The sequence below is a fragment of the Cladophialophora yegresii genome (genome assembly GCF_000585515.1).
Source record: "Cladophialophora yegresii CBS 114405 chromosome Unknown aczIN-supercont1.2, whole genome shotgun sequence".
Classification (NCBI taxonomy): Eukaryota; Fungi; Ascomycota; class Eurotiomycetes; order Chaetothyriales; family Herpotrichiellaceae; genus Cladophialophora; species Cladophialophora yegresii.
Window position 1 is genome coordinate 773205 of NW_006913046.1, and position 16400 is coordinate 789604.

Sequence of the window (16400 nt, forward strand, 5' to 3'; positions counted from 1 at the left end):
TCACGATGCGCGCGTGGCAAGCCCAAAATGATTTCTGAGTTCCTGGAACCTTGTATTATGACGATCAATTCATGAACCAGTCAATCAATCTCCCAATGCTTGTCTCGCTCAAGATTTTAACGACGCTTGGCTGGCTGGCAGACCGGTGGCCTGTTGGGTGCTTGTTTTGTGGCAAGCACATAAGGTCCAGGCTAACAGGCCACCATGCGTGCCAGGCTTCGCTGAAGCCGGCGATAAACAGGCTGGAAACGGTATTGGGGCGCACCTGAGCTGAACAGGAAAAGCTTCCAGCCCCCGATGCTTGACGCCGCTAAGAGGCCTTGGGCGTGGTTGGCGCGGTTTCTTGTGGGTGTCAAGCTTCACCAAGTGGACCCCGTCGCGTAACAGGGCACAAACCACATCCCAAGGCTGGTCACACTGGGGTTGTTTGTTTGTGGTCGCTGGGTTCATCCACCAACGATGGATCAGGCCGTCATCTCTGATTGAATTGCGAAACGAAGCCCTGCCCCCTTTCACACGCATAAGCTGGGTCGGATCCCTGTTTCCCGAGGACGACAAGTCGCCGTCGTTGGTGCTCTCTGGTGCGCAATCTCAGTCAAACGAGATCGCCAGATGGTCTCGTTCCCTGAATGTGCTGGGCTTACACGTTTTCTGCAGAGAGATTCATTGTTGTCCGTGGCTGCCATTCATGAATCATCCGTTCGTGTGTACAGTCTACCAGCGCCGAAGGAGCCTCCGAGCTGACAGCTTACTCTAGCACTGAGGCTGTCATCTCGTCCATCACTGGTGATAAATGGGAAGAGGCTGGGCCGGCTCCAGAAGGCTCCATCTGAGTGGGTAGGATGGATCCGACTATCGTGAAAGCGGTAAGCGGCCATGGCGAAGGAGGCTCTTGCGCCCCAAAACACCAAACCTTGTCGCCGCCGCATGTTTGCAAGGATGGCTGGCAAGCCCCAGTCCTGCCAATCTGCAGCCACTTCGGGGGAAAATCAGCTTCCCGCAGCGCTGGTCGCTGGAAGATGGATGCTTGTGGTGCTTGTCTTGCTTGACATGGCTTGTTCATAAGATGTCCTATTCCTCCCCTGCTGCTTCGTCTCTTCTTGCTTGCCTCCTTCACACACGATAGCTGCCTCAGTCTCTCTTTCTTTGCCCTCTATACTAATAATGGCGTTCCCACGCCTTTTCAAGGCACTTGCTGCCATCACACTCGCTTCATCCATTCAATCAGTCGCAGCTGGCAGCTCAGACTCTGTCTGCTCGCAAGCATCAGAATGCGTTCCTTTCGTTATCGATCTTACCTGGGCCCCGACAGACCCAAGCAAAGGCATTTCCAGAAATGCCATCTTGACCAATGGCTCGCTGCCAGGTCCCCCTCTGAAGTTGAAGGTCGGCGATTGTGTCGACTTCACCGTCAACAACAACCTACCAAATGTCACCGGCATCCACTTCCATGGTATCCGACAGAATGGCACCCCGTGGTCGGATGGTGTCCCCGGTATCAGTCAATATGTTATCCAACCAGGCACATCCTATCAGTACCAATGGGCGGCAGAGGAGTCGGGGACGTACTTCTACCACGCCCACTACAAGGGGCAGATGATGGACGGTCTCTATGGTGCCATCCTCATTGCCCCCGCCGACGATGCCAAGACTCCTTTCAGCCAAATCGACTCCTCCGCCGTTGATGCCTTGACTGCCGCGTCCGAGGCTGTTGAGCCCGTCTTCGTCTCAGACTGGAACCGATACACCTTTGACGAGTTTTTTGCTGTCGAAAAAGCCGCCAACATTGATTGGGCCTGCAGTGACTCCATCACGTTGAACGGCTTCGGCTCCCAGTACTGCCCCTCCGCCGATTTCCTCGCCGCTTCTGCCGCTCCTCAAGAGTCCTTGATCCTGAACGGCACTACCCTGACTGCCAAGGGCTGCGCTCCTCCCAACAACCCGGTCATCCAGGGTGGTCAATACATCGCACAGCAGAACCTCGCGGCTCTGCCCGCTGATGCCTACAACACCTGTATCGGATATGGAGGCGCCAACTATACCACTGTGGTTGACGCTTCCAATGGCTGGCATGCGTTCAGCTACATCAGCTCTGCTGGTATTGCCATTGTCAAGGTTTCCATCGACAGCCACAAGCTGTACATCTACGAAGTCAACGGTAACTACATCGTCCCCCAGGTGGTCGACCAGTTCAGCTTGAGCAACGGTGATCGTGTTTCGTTCTTCGTCAAGCTTGACCAGACCCCTGGCGACTACACCATTCGCGTCGCGAACGAGGGTATCAACCAGGTCATTTCTGGCTTCGGTGTCCTGTCGTACAAGGGCGGAAAGAGTGCGGCTGTGGGAATTGCCACCCAGAACTACGGCAGCCAGAACACCACGACCGTCGTGCCATTCAACCCTGGCCTTGCTGCGCCATACCCTCCCAACACACCCGCCACATCGGCGGACCGAACCTTCGTCCTTGACATCCAGAAGTCACCCGTCCAACCGACCGAGGCTTGGGCCTGGACTCTCTCCGGAACGGACTCGTACAACCAGACCAACGATGACACCCAACCCCCTCTGCTGTGGCAGGACGTGTCTCAGATCCCCGCCAGCGACCTCATCCTGGAGACCTACAGCAATGAGTGGGTTGATCTGATCATCAAGGTCTCCGGCCCAGTGGCCGAGCCGCATCCCATCCACAAGCACGCCAACAAGTTCTACATGATCGGTGCCGGCGTCGGCGACTTCAACTTCACCAACACCGCCGATGCGATCGCCGCCGGATATCCCATCAACACGCAGACACCGCCCTACGTGGACGGCTTCACCAGCCAACCCGCCGAAGGCAACGGCACGTGGATGATCTTCCGCTACCAGGTCAACACCCCCGGTGCGTGGCTCCTGCACTGCCACGTCCAGACCCACTTCTCCGGTGGTATGGCCGTCGCCATCCTCGATGCCGTCGACAACTTCCCCAAGCCGCCCTCGGACGTCGGCAAGGTCTGCCCCAGCAACGGCAAGAGCAACTACCCCAGCCTTGGCGGCTCGTCCAGCTCCTACAGCGGCGGCACCGGCACACAGAACGAGGGTGTCTCTACGACGAGCACCACCGGGGTCGCCTCGTTCACGGGCGCGGCTTCGTCGGTACATGTGTCATTCGCGAGCATGGCGCTTGGCCTGCTCGCTTTGGCGTTTGCCATGTAAATGCTTTGCTTGGATTTGGCGAAAAAGCGACGCCGGAGTCTGTTCTCGCACTGTTGTAATGATTTTCCTAGGATTGGTTTCCCGTGTGTGGACACATCATGTTTATTCCCACCTGGCATAGCATATAGTGCGCAATACAAAGTCTGTTGGTTGATTTATGTACTAGACCTGGTCTGTTTACATATGTACAGATGTACGACAAGGGGATGGCAATAGCAACAGCTAGAGCAATGGATATGGCAGTGGCAGAGTTCGCAGCGCAAGATAGAGGAACGTGGCACGTACTTCATCTTTCCGTACTCCTTATGTATACACACATTGTAGAAATGAAAGGCGCCTCTACGGTGACTCGTCCTCTCACGACCGCGACTCTAGAGTATGGATCACACAAAAATGCAAAAGTGTCAGCAATCATCCCTTCCGCACACGAGCTACGATTAATCGGCTCCCTCCGCAACATACTACGCCATTGATGTCCGGACCTGACGCTTTTGTCGCACCAGTCCGCAGAACCCCGGAGTACACGGCGCGGGTACCGTAGTCCGTAGACGTGGTCATCTAGCTACAAATCCAGTGATCAGGACAGTGACGCGAGTGCCCGGCCACACGGAATCCTGAGATGCCCCGAGGAGCGTCACAGTCAGCCGTCACGACGCGGAGCGCGTTGGAAATTGGCAATGTCCATCACCCACCCACCCACACGTTGATCAGTAGATCCCACGCCTCGTTCTATATACGGAGTACTTGGTAGCTATTGACTTCTATGTTGGTTGTTTCTAGCAATGGTCAGGCACTCCGTCCGTGCTTACTGTGTATACGCGCTGCCTACGAAGTACCTCGTATAGGATAGAAAGTACATTCAGTCGAAAGTGAAGGAGAGGGTACAGTCGCCATGGATGTTACATAACGCGGCATGTCCTATGCCGTACGGTAAGTATTCCCCCTTGGGTGCCTGGCTCCTTGGAGAAATGATGAGTACGAAGGGAGTTTGGAGTACATACTACGCCACTCCATTTTCGCATGATGTACTCCGCACGGAGTATATACTGCGTACGGAGTACTGTACCTGATATGGCTCGTACGAGCGACGAAGCACGCACCTGCATGCCACACCAATCTCGCATGGCCGTTGCACTAGTCCAAATTCCCTGTCGCAGATCTGGGGTCGTTGGATCCGTGTTGCTTCCATCCCGACCCATGCTCAACACGCTGGGGTAGTTCCACCAGTTCCAACATCTGAGGGCAGGCGCAATCTCCAGTTGCTGGAGCGGGTCGGCACGGCTATTCATTCGCGGCGTGTCCTTGGTCTCGGCGCTTGACTTGGGACGGCACGACGGCTCCGGTGGTGGTACGGTGTAGTTCTGTCTTTCGTGGGGGTGAGGGTATCGTCTACACAGCACGGCGTACGTATCTACGGAGTGTGGAGTACTCCGTATGGCTGCCAGTGATTCCAACCATGTAAGTGCTCCGTGCCATCCTTCTACGCAGGGGTGACGGGGAGGAGAACTCCCGGTCGAAAGCCGCGATACTGTTACCGGCCAACGTACTCCGTACTGTACTGTGTCTTGCGTGCACACCACCGCGTACGAGGACGAGGTCCTTTGTTTCTAGGCAACTGTACTGTGTCCGTTTTATGCAAGCAGGATCATCCGATGACGTGATGGATACACGCAGCTCCTGAAGGACTTCGTCCTCGCAAACCACATCCTGCACTACAACCACGTCGTGGACGCGTCCGGGCACATCTCCATCCGCCACCCGACCAATCCGTCGCGCTTCATCATGTCGGCCAACACTGCTCCCGCGCTTGTGCGCTCCGCGGCCGACTTTGCCGAATACAATGTGAGCGACGCCCAACCTGCCCACCGCGACGGGCCCCGAAAGGGCTTCGTGGAACGGTACATCCACTCGGAGCTGTACAAGTGGTACGCGGGCGTCGTGTGCGTTATTATCCACGCCCACGCCGACGACATCCTGCCCTACACGGTGAGTGGGTGCTGTTGCGGGCCATGGCGCGCATGGCGGGGTTTATGGGCTCTCAGCGCGGCCACGTATTCCATGTGGAGCGGCATTATCAGCGTGGCGATCCCGGCGACGTACACGATCTACTCGTCAAGAATATGAGACTTGGGACTGCTTTCGCCGGCTATTTCTCGTGGACGGGTCACCACCACACCGACTTGCCCACGGAGGCGGTCGTGCTGATGCGCCGCCACGGGTTTACCACGTGGAGGAGGGGCTTGAAGGAGGCGGTCTATCGAGCTGTGTATACGACCAAGAATGCCAAGTCGCAGACGACGGCGACGTTGCTGAGGGGTGTATTTGACGCGGACCCGAAGAATACAAAGGGCGAATGGGAGGATGGGGCGCCCACCGGGCCAGTCAATGCATTTGAGCCGCTGACGCGGGATCAGGCACGGGATACGCACGTCGTGAACGCGAGAGCCGGAGAGAGGGTTTGGGGCGTTTGGGTGCAGGAGGTGAAGTGTCAGGCTTTGTATACCAGCAGCGTATATCAAGGGTAGACTTTGTGGGGACAAGGGTGGGTGACCGACCAATAACATGCCTTCCGCTTTGTCTTGCAGTCGGATCACTGTGTGGTCAGATGATAACCAGAGACAGCATCGATCCATTTTTTGAGCAAGTCTTGCCCTGCACTTCCGAACCTTGAGATATGCTTACACAGCAGGCAGCCTCGTGTGACCGCTCCTGCCGCCCTCGACGTGGCCTTGCAGGAACCCCGCACATGCAGATCGTCTGGCTGGGATGCAGAACCCGGCCGTATTCCAACGAGCGGGATCGTAATAACCCTTTCTGCTCTTTCTGACTGTACGTCCCGCACCTATTCGCAATCTCTGACCAAGATGATGGTGGCCTCAAGGAGTTGATGCAAAGACACCCCAGCGTATATCCGAGGTTGCAGTATATGTAAACAGCAAATACTCCGTCCGTTGGTAGGAGCAGTCGGAGTGCTACCTAGCTGGGTAGACTTAAAGCCCAACCCTTGGCCAGAGGCATTCAGAGATCACGTCCTGGTGCCGTACTTCAGCTGTCGCAAACATGTCGTTTCCAAATATCGAGGAATGTCTGCCAAAGAACTGGAGCTTGTTCTTTGGCGGTAAGTGGCAAGAGCCCCAAGACGGAGAGTATCTGGAGATATACAGCCCCGGAGATGGAAAAGTCATCAAGAAAGTCGCGTTTGCCGGGGCCAAGGACGCCGCTGCTGCCGTCGAAGCTGCTCAGGCGGCCTTTCCGGCATGGCGGGCAGTTCCCTCGCTGGAACGAGGGAAGAACTCAGGAAGGTGGCCGACATTCTCCGTCAGCATGCAGATGAACTGGCCCTACTTGATGCCTACAACACTGGCAATCCGGTTTCGATGATGAAGGCCGATGCTTTCTCTGCTGCCGATGTTGTCGATATGTTTGCTGGTCTCATCCCGGCTGTGCAGGGAGAGACGACACATCTTGACGACTCAACATTCAATTACACCTTGCGTGAACCATTGGGCGTGGTTGCGAGAATCGTTGCGTCGAATCATCCACTGATGTTCACTGCTAACCGGCTTGCGGCACCCATTGCTATGGGCAACACGGTCGTAATCAAGCTGCCGGAGCAGGCGCCGCTTTCGGGGTTGCGGTTTTCTGAACTTGTGGATGGGATCTTTCCATCTGGCGTCCTCAACATCTTGTCTGGCGGATTGGATTGTGGGAAGGTCCTTTCTACGCATCCGCTTGTCAAAAAAGTGACTCTCATAGGGAGTGTACCGACAGGAAAAGCAATCCAGAAGGCAGCTGCCGACACCTTAAAACTCACTTCATATGAACTCGGTGGGAAGAACGCCCTGATTGCATACCCGGATGCAGATCTTGAGCGCCTCACCAACAGTATAGTTGCAGGCATGAATTTTGGGTGGTGTGGACAATCTTGCGGATCGACGTCTCGGGTCTTCCTGCACGAAGCTCTCCACGATGAGGTCCTCGACCGGGTCCGCGACAAGGTCGCCAATTCCTTCAAGCCAGGTAATCCCATTGACCCGAAGACGACGATGGGCGCACTCGTGAGCAAGGCAGCACAAGACCGCGTGCTGAGGTACGTCGAAGTTGCCAAGCAGGACCGTGCACGACTTGTGCTCGGCGTCAGAGTCCCGGAAGCTGCGGACACGAAGGGCGGCTATTTCGTGGAACCGACTATCTTTGCCGACGTCAATCAAAAGATGCGTATTGCCAACGAAGAGGTGTTCGGTCCGATTCTGTCAATCCTCAAATGGACTGACGAGGAGCAACTCTTCAAGGACGTCAATGCTGTCGAGTATGGTTTGACAGGAGCGGTGTTCACTTCAGACATCAAGACAATGCAGACTGCGGTGCGCCGGATCCAGGCAGGCACTGTCTGGGTGAACACGGTCGGCACGCACTTTTTCAGTATGCCTTTTGGAGGCTACAAGCAATCGGGGATTGGAAGGGATGATTGCTTCGAGGAGCTGCGGGACATGACACAGTGCAAAGCTGTGCATGTCAAGTTATAGGGAGCGCGAGAAAACTCATATGGTCATGCCGCAGATTTACTTTGTGGCACCACTGGCAAATGAGTGGCAGAGAGGAACGAATTTGTCCAGAGCTTATGCTGTAGACAATGCATGCTTCTTTTTGGCATCTTTTGGACGTGAGTTTCGACCGTCTGATGGCAGGAGAGCCCCCATTGACGACAAAGCCACGTGCTGAAGCACCGCCACGTATGTTGTTGTAGTCTTGGGAGTATTTCAACATACCTCGGGCTGAGAAGAAAGTGCTGAGAAGTCGTCTCAGTTCCAAGCTTGGCCCCCCCTCAGAGCGGCAGGGCTGTCTCTCCGAAAGAGGCTAGTGAGGAAGAAACGTGCTATTCTGGCAAGCCAATCCTGACTGCGGGAAAGCAACATGCGAGCGCCTGTTAAACAGCTCTTCGTCACCAAGAGGGTCATTAGAAAGCCTCGAACCGGAGGACAACTGCATATCCGCAACTGAACGATCAACTGACGGTGTGGTAGGGTTTTGACAAGCCGTGCGCTGGTGGCAATGGCTCGGCGCGTTACACTGGAAGGGAATGTTGTTCCACGAGGATACTCCTTGCCTACCAAAAGAGCTCCGCGATAGAAATGGAGGACATTACACAGGAAATGAAAGCGGAAGCTTCTGCTGTTGGTGACCAAGGTGTGGACGCTTCAACGTGCTCCGGAGGACGAACTGCTAATCCTGCAGGCAGTACCTTCAGCGCTCGTATGGCGCAGTTCAAATACTCCCCATTAAAGGAAGCAGAAGGTTTGCGGCGCTCGTCCAGACTCTCCAGCCCACGAGCTTCGATACTGTCAACGACCTCAAGCGCTTCTTCGTCCCCGAAGAAACGACCTCGGTCCCAAAAAGCAAGTGACGACGACAACGTCAAAGTAAAGGAAGAGCCGGACTCTATCTTAGCGCAGGATGATAGCACATCTACGCCTCCAAATTTGAAGAAGAGGAGAAGCACAACGAAGGAGCGGTCGGCTCAAGATCCACACTATCCAACCAACAACTTGGTCGATAGCTTGCGGCCTGGTCTGACCCTCGTGTGCATCGGCCTCAACCCTGGGCTCATGACGGCAGCAACGGGTCATGCATACGCCCATCCTTCCAATCGGTTCTGGCAGTTGCTACATGACTCCGGTGTCACTCCGAAGAAGCACATCCCTGCCGACACTAGAGATTTGATGGACTTGTATAGCATTGGGAACACGAATATCTGTGCCCGGCCAACGCGGAGCGGAGATGGTCTGAGCAAGGAGGAAATGGCGGAGGGCGCTGTCATACTGGACAAGAAAATTGCGCTTTACAAACCGGAAGCGGTGGTAATCGTTGGAAAAGGTATCTGGGAGACTATCTGGATGGTCAAAAAGGGGCTGAAGCGGTTCCAGGACCCGAACTTCCATTGGGGATGGCAGGATGAGGACATGCAGCTGGGAAGAACTTGGGAAGACGGACAATTGACGTGGCCGGGAGCGAAGACGTTTGTGGCCACATCCACCAGTGGCCTGGCGGCTACGCTGAGCCCAGCAGAAAAGCTCGCCATATGGACGCCTTTGGGTGACTGGATGACAACTAAGCGACAAGACGCAAGCGTCCCAAAATCTGAGTGAAGAAGAGCTCAGCCTTGCGGTGATGCCGAGACCCTGGTATAGCCTCGCTGCTGCGAGACGGCAGGGGAGACCTTTCACCTTTCGCGCTCTAACATGAGAAGATCAGGTCAGTTCTGAGATCTGACTGGATGTTGGCAGCTGTCGTAAGTTGGAATTCTTATGTCCAAATATAAGCATCGCCAAGACGTACCGGTGTGAAGTTGCACCAGCGATTGGTTCTCACTTGCAGATGAAACATTGGCAGACTTCATCTGTCCCTCACCCTGGCTTCACCTCAGCATCACCTTCCACGTAACTTCAACCTCGTCACCGTTGTCAAAGCCTGTTTGCTGTTGCAAAATTATTCCTGTCACTCTTGCTTGAACGTAGCTACATAAGGCTTCAGCTTCGCCCTTACATGCCAGTGTTGCGTTGACACTTATGAGAGAGGCTTGAGATCGACTTATTGCACCTGTCGATAACCCCGCCCTAGACACACCCGACACTGAAGGCTACGCTGAGAACACATTTTCGAACTGAAAAGCCGTCATGGCGCTATCTTCTACTCACATCGTCCTTCTCTGTGCCATTGGCATCATTCTCCTGGCGAGACCGGCTCATGCCTTTGGCGCAGGTAATATTGGATCCACCTCCAAGATCGAGGGGCAGAATTGGCGACATGGTGACCTTGAAGACACCTTACTGACCATTGTCGCTTCTCGTGCTATGGGAGGCAAGAAATTCAGTAAACTCGACGTCAAGAGAGTAAGTCGTCTTCCTTGTTGCCTTCAACACGAATCTGATCTGACGTCCCACCAGGTCTATTTCGGTAACTGGCTGCGGGACTACAGTCAGGCTGTTGATGTTGGCACTGTCAAGTATGTCAGCGCAGAGGCCATCCGAATTTTGCTCTGGGTCCTTGGGTTCATGTCTTTTGGATATGGCTCTGGAGAATTCGAAGTCACAACACAGAGACTCGGCTGCTACAGACCAGAGGAGCACATCGAGTGAGTAGCGTCTTTTCTCTCCTGGACCATGCTAATAGAAACAAGCAACCCCAAGGACTATGCAGACAATCAAGACGCTAGACAGTACGATCGTCGCCTCCGTGGCCCGGTTGATGAACGCCGAGAACTATCCATAAATCCCAATACCGGGCTCAAGAACTACATCGCGTCTGAAGGTATGGGCATTGACACGTCCGCTGGACTGGTGCGGAAGCTCTTCGGCCGCAGCATTGAACTCGGTCGGCAGTATGCTCGGAATAAGAACAAGAAGGACCTCTACGAGGCGCTTCGCTTGCTAGGCACTGCAAGCCACTGCTTGGAAGACTATGCTGCACACTCCAACTACGTCGAACTCGCTCTCATCGAATTAGGTGAACGTGATGTATTTCCCCATGTTGGCCGCCGCACCGCAATCCAGCTCCGTGAGGTCCGACATCCCGTCTTCCCTATTGTTACTGGCACTTTCGGTGGTGTTGACTTCCTGCACTCGGTCTGCGGCGAGTTCGACGACAAGGCAACGCAATCTGAAATCGAAGAACTCGACAATACCCTACAGCAATATCAAAATGGAAACCAAGACAACAGTATCCTCCAAGACCTCCTCGATAAGGTCCCCTCTGGAGTCTTCGGCGGCAAAGACGAGTCAGGAAAAGCCAACGAGCTAAAGCAAAATGCTTTGAATCATCAAATGCAAAACACCAACATCAGCCCACGTCAACCAGAGGAGTGGACTCGCTACATTGACGATGTGCAGAAGCAGATCTATCCCATTATCGAGTTTCACGATGAGATCATGCAGTCAATCACTGAAACCATCGAGAAAATCCCCATCCTGCCTGACCTTATTGAAAACATCCAGGAGGAAGTTAACAAATTTGTCTTCTCGCTTCTCGCACCTTATGTCGTTCCGATCATCAACCAGGTCAAGAACGAGCTCAACACTGGCTCGAATGAGATCATCCAGTCCAGCGTGGCTCAACAACATATTGTGTTCAATGATGACCACTCCTCTGATCCTACGCATTCTATGCTGTCAAAGGACCATTTCTCGAATGTGCTCAACGAGCCCGCAGGGAAAGTCGCGCGACAGACAGTGAAATGGGTTGTTCCACAGATCGTCGCATGTTGGGACGATGACTCTATTGATGTCGAACGTGCACTCAATCGCATCATTCATGGTGTTCTACACCACCCAGCCCTCCGTGACTACGGCCAAGACGGTGCCAGCGATGGTCGTCGCCTGATGTTCGGCGTGGTCGAAGAATGGTGGCGCGGGAAATCCGAGCGCGAGAAAGACGGTCTCCGTGAACAACTCAGCCGCCGTGGGGTCGAGTCCGGGAGAAACCACAAGCCAGGGGTTAAGGACCATGGCCATGGTAGCAATCGTCCTCTTGGCATGACAAAGCTGAATTACAATACGAACCAGTCGTCAAGTGGCGGTGGCATTGCAGGCGACGCGCTCGGTGCCATCGGCTCGGCCCTAGGAGGCAACAACCAGGGCAATCAGCGACCGCAAAACGTCCAGAGAATCAGCGACCAAGCTGGCAGAATGGCTGGCGAAGCACTTGGCGGTGGTGTCCTGGGCTCTCTCGTGGGCGGCATTGCTTCTCAAGTCGGCAGTGATATTCTCGGCGGTGGTCTTAATCAAGGCCAGGAGACCTTTAAGCGAGAGTCTTATAACCGCCAAGATCAATCCCGTACCGAAACTGTCACGCAAGTTGGACACTCCCAGAGTGGCGATAGGTACGGTCAAGCGCAGTACTCGCGGACCTATGGTGACAGCGGAGAGCGCCGGCACGAGGAATACAATCGCTTTGAACAGCGCGAGACATCAAGTGGTGGTTGGCAGAGCGAGGTGCATCGTCAAGAGAGAACTGGGGAGGGAAGGTATCATGAAGAGACAAGGTAGGCATCTTCCCCAACCAGACCAGCTAAGCTAACAGAGGCTTACAGACGCTATGGCGATGATGACGATGACAACTCGCAGCGACGCCGTCAGGAACACCACCAAGGGCGCCGCCATAATGATGATGATGATGATGATGACGACAATCGCCGTCGCCATAACCGTGACGAGGAGTCTTACTCTGCAGGCGGCTACGGCGGCAGTGGTAGACGCCAGCAGACGGAAAGCTCCAGCTACGGCGGAGTCTCAGAGGGGTATGGTAACCAGCAACGCCGCGAGCAGTACGGACAACGCGACGACGGCGACAGTAACCGATTCAGTGGCGGAGAGCGACGACGAAACGACAACGACAATGAATACAGCTCCGGCTATGGACGTCAACAAGAAGGCGGCTTCGGCTCCGGAGGCTACGGTAGTCGCCGCGAAGAACCACAGTCCGGTTTCGGGTTCGGTGGCGGTCGTCAAGAGGAAACAAGTTATGGCTCGGGCGGCTACGGCAGCGGACAACGTCAAGAAGAGGAATCGTCCGGCTATGGTGGCAGTTCAGGTTATGGTCGCCGGGAGGAGACAAGCTATGGATCCCGTCAAGAAGAGGCCTACAGTGTCCCTGGAGCTTTCGGCAGTTCCCAGCAAGACGAGTACTCCTCTGGCGGTGGTCGAGATGAGTATGGCCGAAGCCAGCAGCGGTATGGTGGTGGAGACGAGTATGGATCTCGTGGCGAGGAGACCGAAGGGTATGGCGGTCGACGACGGCGGTATGGTGAGGATGGAGGCGAAGGTGAGGGATATGGCGGCGGATATGGAAGCTCTCGGTACTGAACATGAGAGCGCCCTTCGCAGTTGCAGGGACGGATGCGTCATACTGCGTGTCATCGAGCCAGTCGGTGGGCGACTATCGCCGCCAAGGACACAGTACCACGAAAGGCTGTTCCTGCGCATGTACAGCGAATGATTAGACGATAGACATGGCTGTGAAACGGTCCAGAACTCCGCACTTTCCTGTCGCACAGAACGTTGAAGCAACGTGTACTTTGGGCGGCGAGAAGAAACTCAATTCTAGGTTTGTCGCGTACGGGTTTCGTGCTACGCGCACGGACTCTGATGCTGGTCTCAAATCACGGTCACCAGAATCTACTCAGTACGAATTTGAGATGCAGATTTTCCCTTCAGGGGAATTCGTACTAACAGACTGTCCTGGCCCTCCCGAAGCCGATGATTTCACCATGACCGGAGTCAAAGAGCCAACCAGTGAGTTCCCTGTGACGGGCCAGGAGTGGCTGGACGATCGGATCAGCGACAACGAGATATCGTCGAGGCGAGGTGATGGCCATGTTAATCTCAGTAGGGAGTACTTTGGGGCCCTTTCGTACCATGTCACGCATTGCGAGACGCCAATGCTGACGAGATGTGCCCAAGGGCTACTGATGGCAAGCACGCAGCGGCTGGTTCCACTATTTGGCTATCCCACCTGCTTGGAGAGGAGCAAACGTGCTGCGTACTCGTACGAGTACGCAAAGTTAGCTAAGTCAACAGGTGGCGTCAGAAGCTGGTGCTTAAACAAGTCCGGGGCAAGCACGAGCAGCCCGATGGCGCTGGTCGACGTCACTTATTGGACTCGGTTCCATTGCGCGTACGCAAAGCACTCGCTAGTGACAAGCACCGGTTAGTTGATCGCTGCTCCCCAGATTCCGACAATCTGCTGGCAATGTGCGGTGTAGAGCGTGTGCGCTCGATACCCACTAACGGTGTCTATCTCGTGCTTTTGCGCGCGCAACTCAGCGTCCTTGAGCAACTGCGTACATGGAGCTGGACAAGCTGCCTTCAAAAGGCGTCACGCATGCCCCAGAGGGCGGACAGCTACCCATGTCCCTTTACACGATCTGACCTTCCTCCAGCGAGACCGAAGCAGCCGCGTCGCGTCCATTACACCAGACCCAACGCCACTTGCTCGTGGACGCCCATCAGCAGGCCACCCTCCTACCCTGACTCGAAGGATGTCAATGCCTATCTCCGGAACGCAGAGCACTGTTGGCGCGCGGCCCAGCTTAGCCCCAGCGCAGCCTGAGACGCATGGAATTCCCAAAGACATCTTCGAGCACTACTACGAGCAGTGCCAAAAGGTGGGACACAGTAAGGCCGTGGGATCGGCTGGGGAACTATTCAGACGAATCTACGGTCCGGACGCCTGGGGAGGCAAAACATGGGGAGCTGTCGCAGGCAGTCTCTCTGACTGCCTGTTCGACATCTTTAAACCTGTCGTCATCCACGAGTACAAACAGATCATTTCTCCCAGGGAAATTGTACAGAACCTAAAGAAGGACTTTTCCTTTCCCTTTGCGTACGTTCTACCTCTGTCGCACCATTACACGCTGGCTGGCTGACGGAACGCAGGGCGAGTGCAACAGCAGACAAGATTTGCGAATGGGCAAAGGACCCTGTCAATGACTTTGAGTATCGGTCCCAAAAGAATCGCGGCAAGACCAAACGGACGAAACCAACTTCAACCCTTCCCGTGCCCCAGACACCCAACACTGATCATGAGAGAAATCCACAGGATGCCTGGTCGTACCAAGCCGGACCAAGCGAGCTATCATTACCAACGTCATCTCGCCTGAACACCCAGGAGAGTGGCGTGACAGCCGATCCAAGTGACCTTCTCGCCATATCCCCCGATCCTTGGCTCAATTATAACAACTCGCCCTTTGCCATGGACGGGTTCATGGCTGGCAATGAGCCGGCAATGGTTCCTTTCAACGGCCAGCCCTTTCAGATGCTCGCTCCTGCGCCGAACACGGGAGCAATGGGACCGTTCAACGGAATGTTCCATCCTCAGCCGGCAGCCAATCTGGGCGTGGGTGAATTCCCACTTGCGGACCACAGTGACGACCGAGCGGTCCCACCCCAAGCAACTCAATTCTCGTCTCAGCGGCAACAGACTACAACTGCTTCTCCGGCCATGCAACAGGACGAGGGATTGGTGCAGTCTTTGCGAAGGGAGCTTGCACGGCTCGAAGCAGAGGTTGAGAACAAGAAAAGAAAGATACAAGCATTCGAAGCAGAGGTTGAGGACAAGACAAGAAAGATACAAGCACTGGAATTTCGAAACGACCAACTTGGGCGCCAGAACGAAAGCCTGAAGATCGAGCGTCTCATGGCTACGGCTGGAAGCTCGCAATCTCGACAAGACCAACTCAAGCAACAGAACGAAAGCCCCAAGGTCACCCATTTCATGAGTGCGGATGAATGCGCAGAAGTCCAGAATAACGCAGCACCAACGACCCCTACCCCCAAATACCCCCGCAACAACAAGAGAACTGCACCCGGCATGCCCAGGAGAAACACTACCCACTCGCATCCTGGCTCCTTAACGACCCGTCAAAGTAGTTACCGCGGCCATTCGTCCAGCCAAGCCACATTTGCCTCGCGGCAGAACCTTTCTTCCCCAACTCAATATACATCTTCCGTCGTGGGAGACCAAAGCAGCATGGCTACATCGCCGTACAACAATCAGGCAATGTCCTCCCAGGCCGACATACCTTTCTCGCAATTTTCAGACATTGCCCGCCCTCGACGTGGCAGTGCATCTTCCACTGCTAGTAACTCGGATGGCGAAGTTGCACAAGCCTTGCGTCGCCGCCAGGCTAATGTCGGGACCATGCTGGACGTTAGAGCATGGCGAGATGAGTCGCTACCCCGTCAGCTGATTCGACGGAGCAGCGCAGACCATGAGAGAGATCTCGCGAAGTCCTTGGGGCAGTTGACCTTTTGACGAGACGAGGTCGAGTCGGCAGGAGACCTCAGTGGCCGACATTTCCGGGGCAGCTTGCATGTCTTACAGTATGACTGGATCAAGATGTGGTTCGGACAAGTCAGGGCGAAAGATGACCCTATGATATCCTGAAATGAGACATGACATCTTCGTCGCACCAGTTATCGATGCGAGATGTTGGCTGACCAGTTGCCATGAGCCCTGAAACGGCGTGATATGTGGATATTGTCGTTTCCTTGTACAAGTCTCTTGGCCTATATGTTCTCGACGATTCCATGAAGCGACCTGATACATAATATGGATATACGTGTGTTGATAAATTTTTCCTTCTTACCACATACCGTGCCAGCGTCCATGGGAAACCGAATAGTAGTCTGCACAAGGACGAAGGTACAACACTG

The 16400-nt window shown here is 54.8% G+C and overlaps 6 protein-coding genes across 6 annotated transcripts; all 6 read left to right on the top strand.

Annotated features, from left to right (window-relative positions):
• Positions 1–1164: 1164 nt before the first annotated feature.
• A1O7_02196 (uncharacterized protein) lies at positions 1165–3192 on the top strand (the record flags this gene model as incomplete). Its single annotated transcript, XM_007756230.1, has 1 exon — positions 1165–3192. The coding sequence occupies one exon, from the start codon at positions 1165–1167 to the stop codon at positions 3190–3192; it is 2028 nt and encodes a 675-aa protein (XP_007754420.1).
• A 1782-nt stretch (positions 3193–4974) lies between these two features.
• Positions 4975–5717, top strand: A1O7_02197 (uncharacterized protein; the record flags this gene model as incomplete). Its single annotated transcript, XM_007756231.1, has 2 exons — positions 4975–5178; positions 5235–5717. The coding sequence occupies 2 exons, from the start codon at positions 4975–4977 to the stop codon at positions 5715–5717; spliced, it is 687 nt and encodes a 228-aa protein (XP_007754421.1).
• Positions 5718–6252: 535 nt separating this feature from the next.
• On the top strand, positions 6253–7718 carry A1O7_02198 (uncharacterized protein; the record flags this gene model as incomplete). The annotated part of the gene is made up of 2 exons (XM_007756232.1): positions 6253–6459; positions 6516–7718. 2 exons carry the CDS (start codon positions 6253–6255, stop codon positions 7716–7718), a joined length of 1410 nt encoding a protein of 469 aa, XP_007754422.1.
• A 606-nt stretch (positions 7719–8324) lies between these two features.
• Positions 8325–9338, top strand: A1O7_02199 (TDG/mug DNA glycosylase; the record flags this gene model as incomplete). The annotated part of the gene is made up of 1 exon (XM_007756233.1): positions 8325–9338. One exon carries the CDS (start codon positions 8325–8327, stop codon positions 9336–9338), a length of 1014 nt encoding a protein of 337 aa, XP_007754423.1.
• A 528-nt stretch (positions 9339–9866) lies between these two features.
• Positions 9867–13049, top strand: A1O7_02200 (uncharacterized protein; the record flags this gene model as incomplete). The annotated part of the gene is made up of 4 exons (XM_007756234.1): positions 9867–10082; positions 10137–10324; positions 10370–12229; positions 12278–13049. The coding sequence occupies 4 exons, from the start codon at positions 9867–9869 to the stop codon at positions 13047–13049; spliced, it is 3036 nt and encodes a 1011-aa protein (XP_007754424.1).
• A 1175-nt stretch (positions 13050–14224) lies between these two features.
• On the top strand, positions 14225–15999 carry A1O7_02201 (uncharacterized protein; the record flags this gene model as incomplete). The annotated part of the gene is made up of 2 exons (XM_007756235.1): positions 14225–14568; positions 14622–15999. The coding sequence occupies 2 exons, from the start codon at positions 14225–14227 to the stop codon at positions 15997–15999; spliced, it is 1722 nt and encodes a 573-aa protein (XP_007754425.1).
• Positions 16000–16400: the final 401 nt, after the last annotated feature.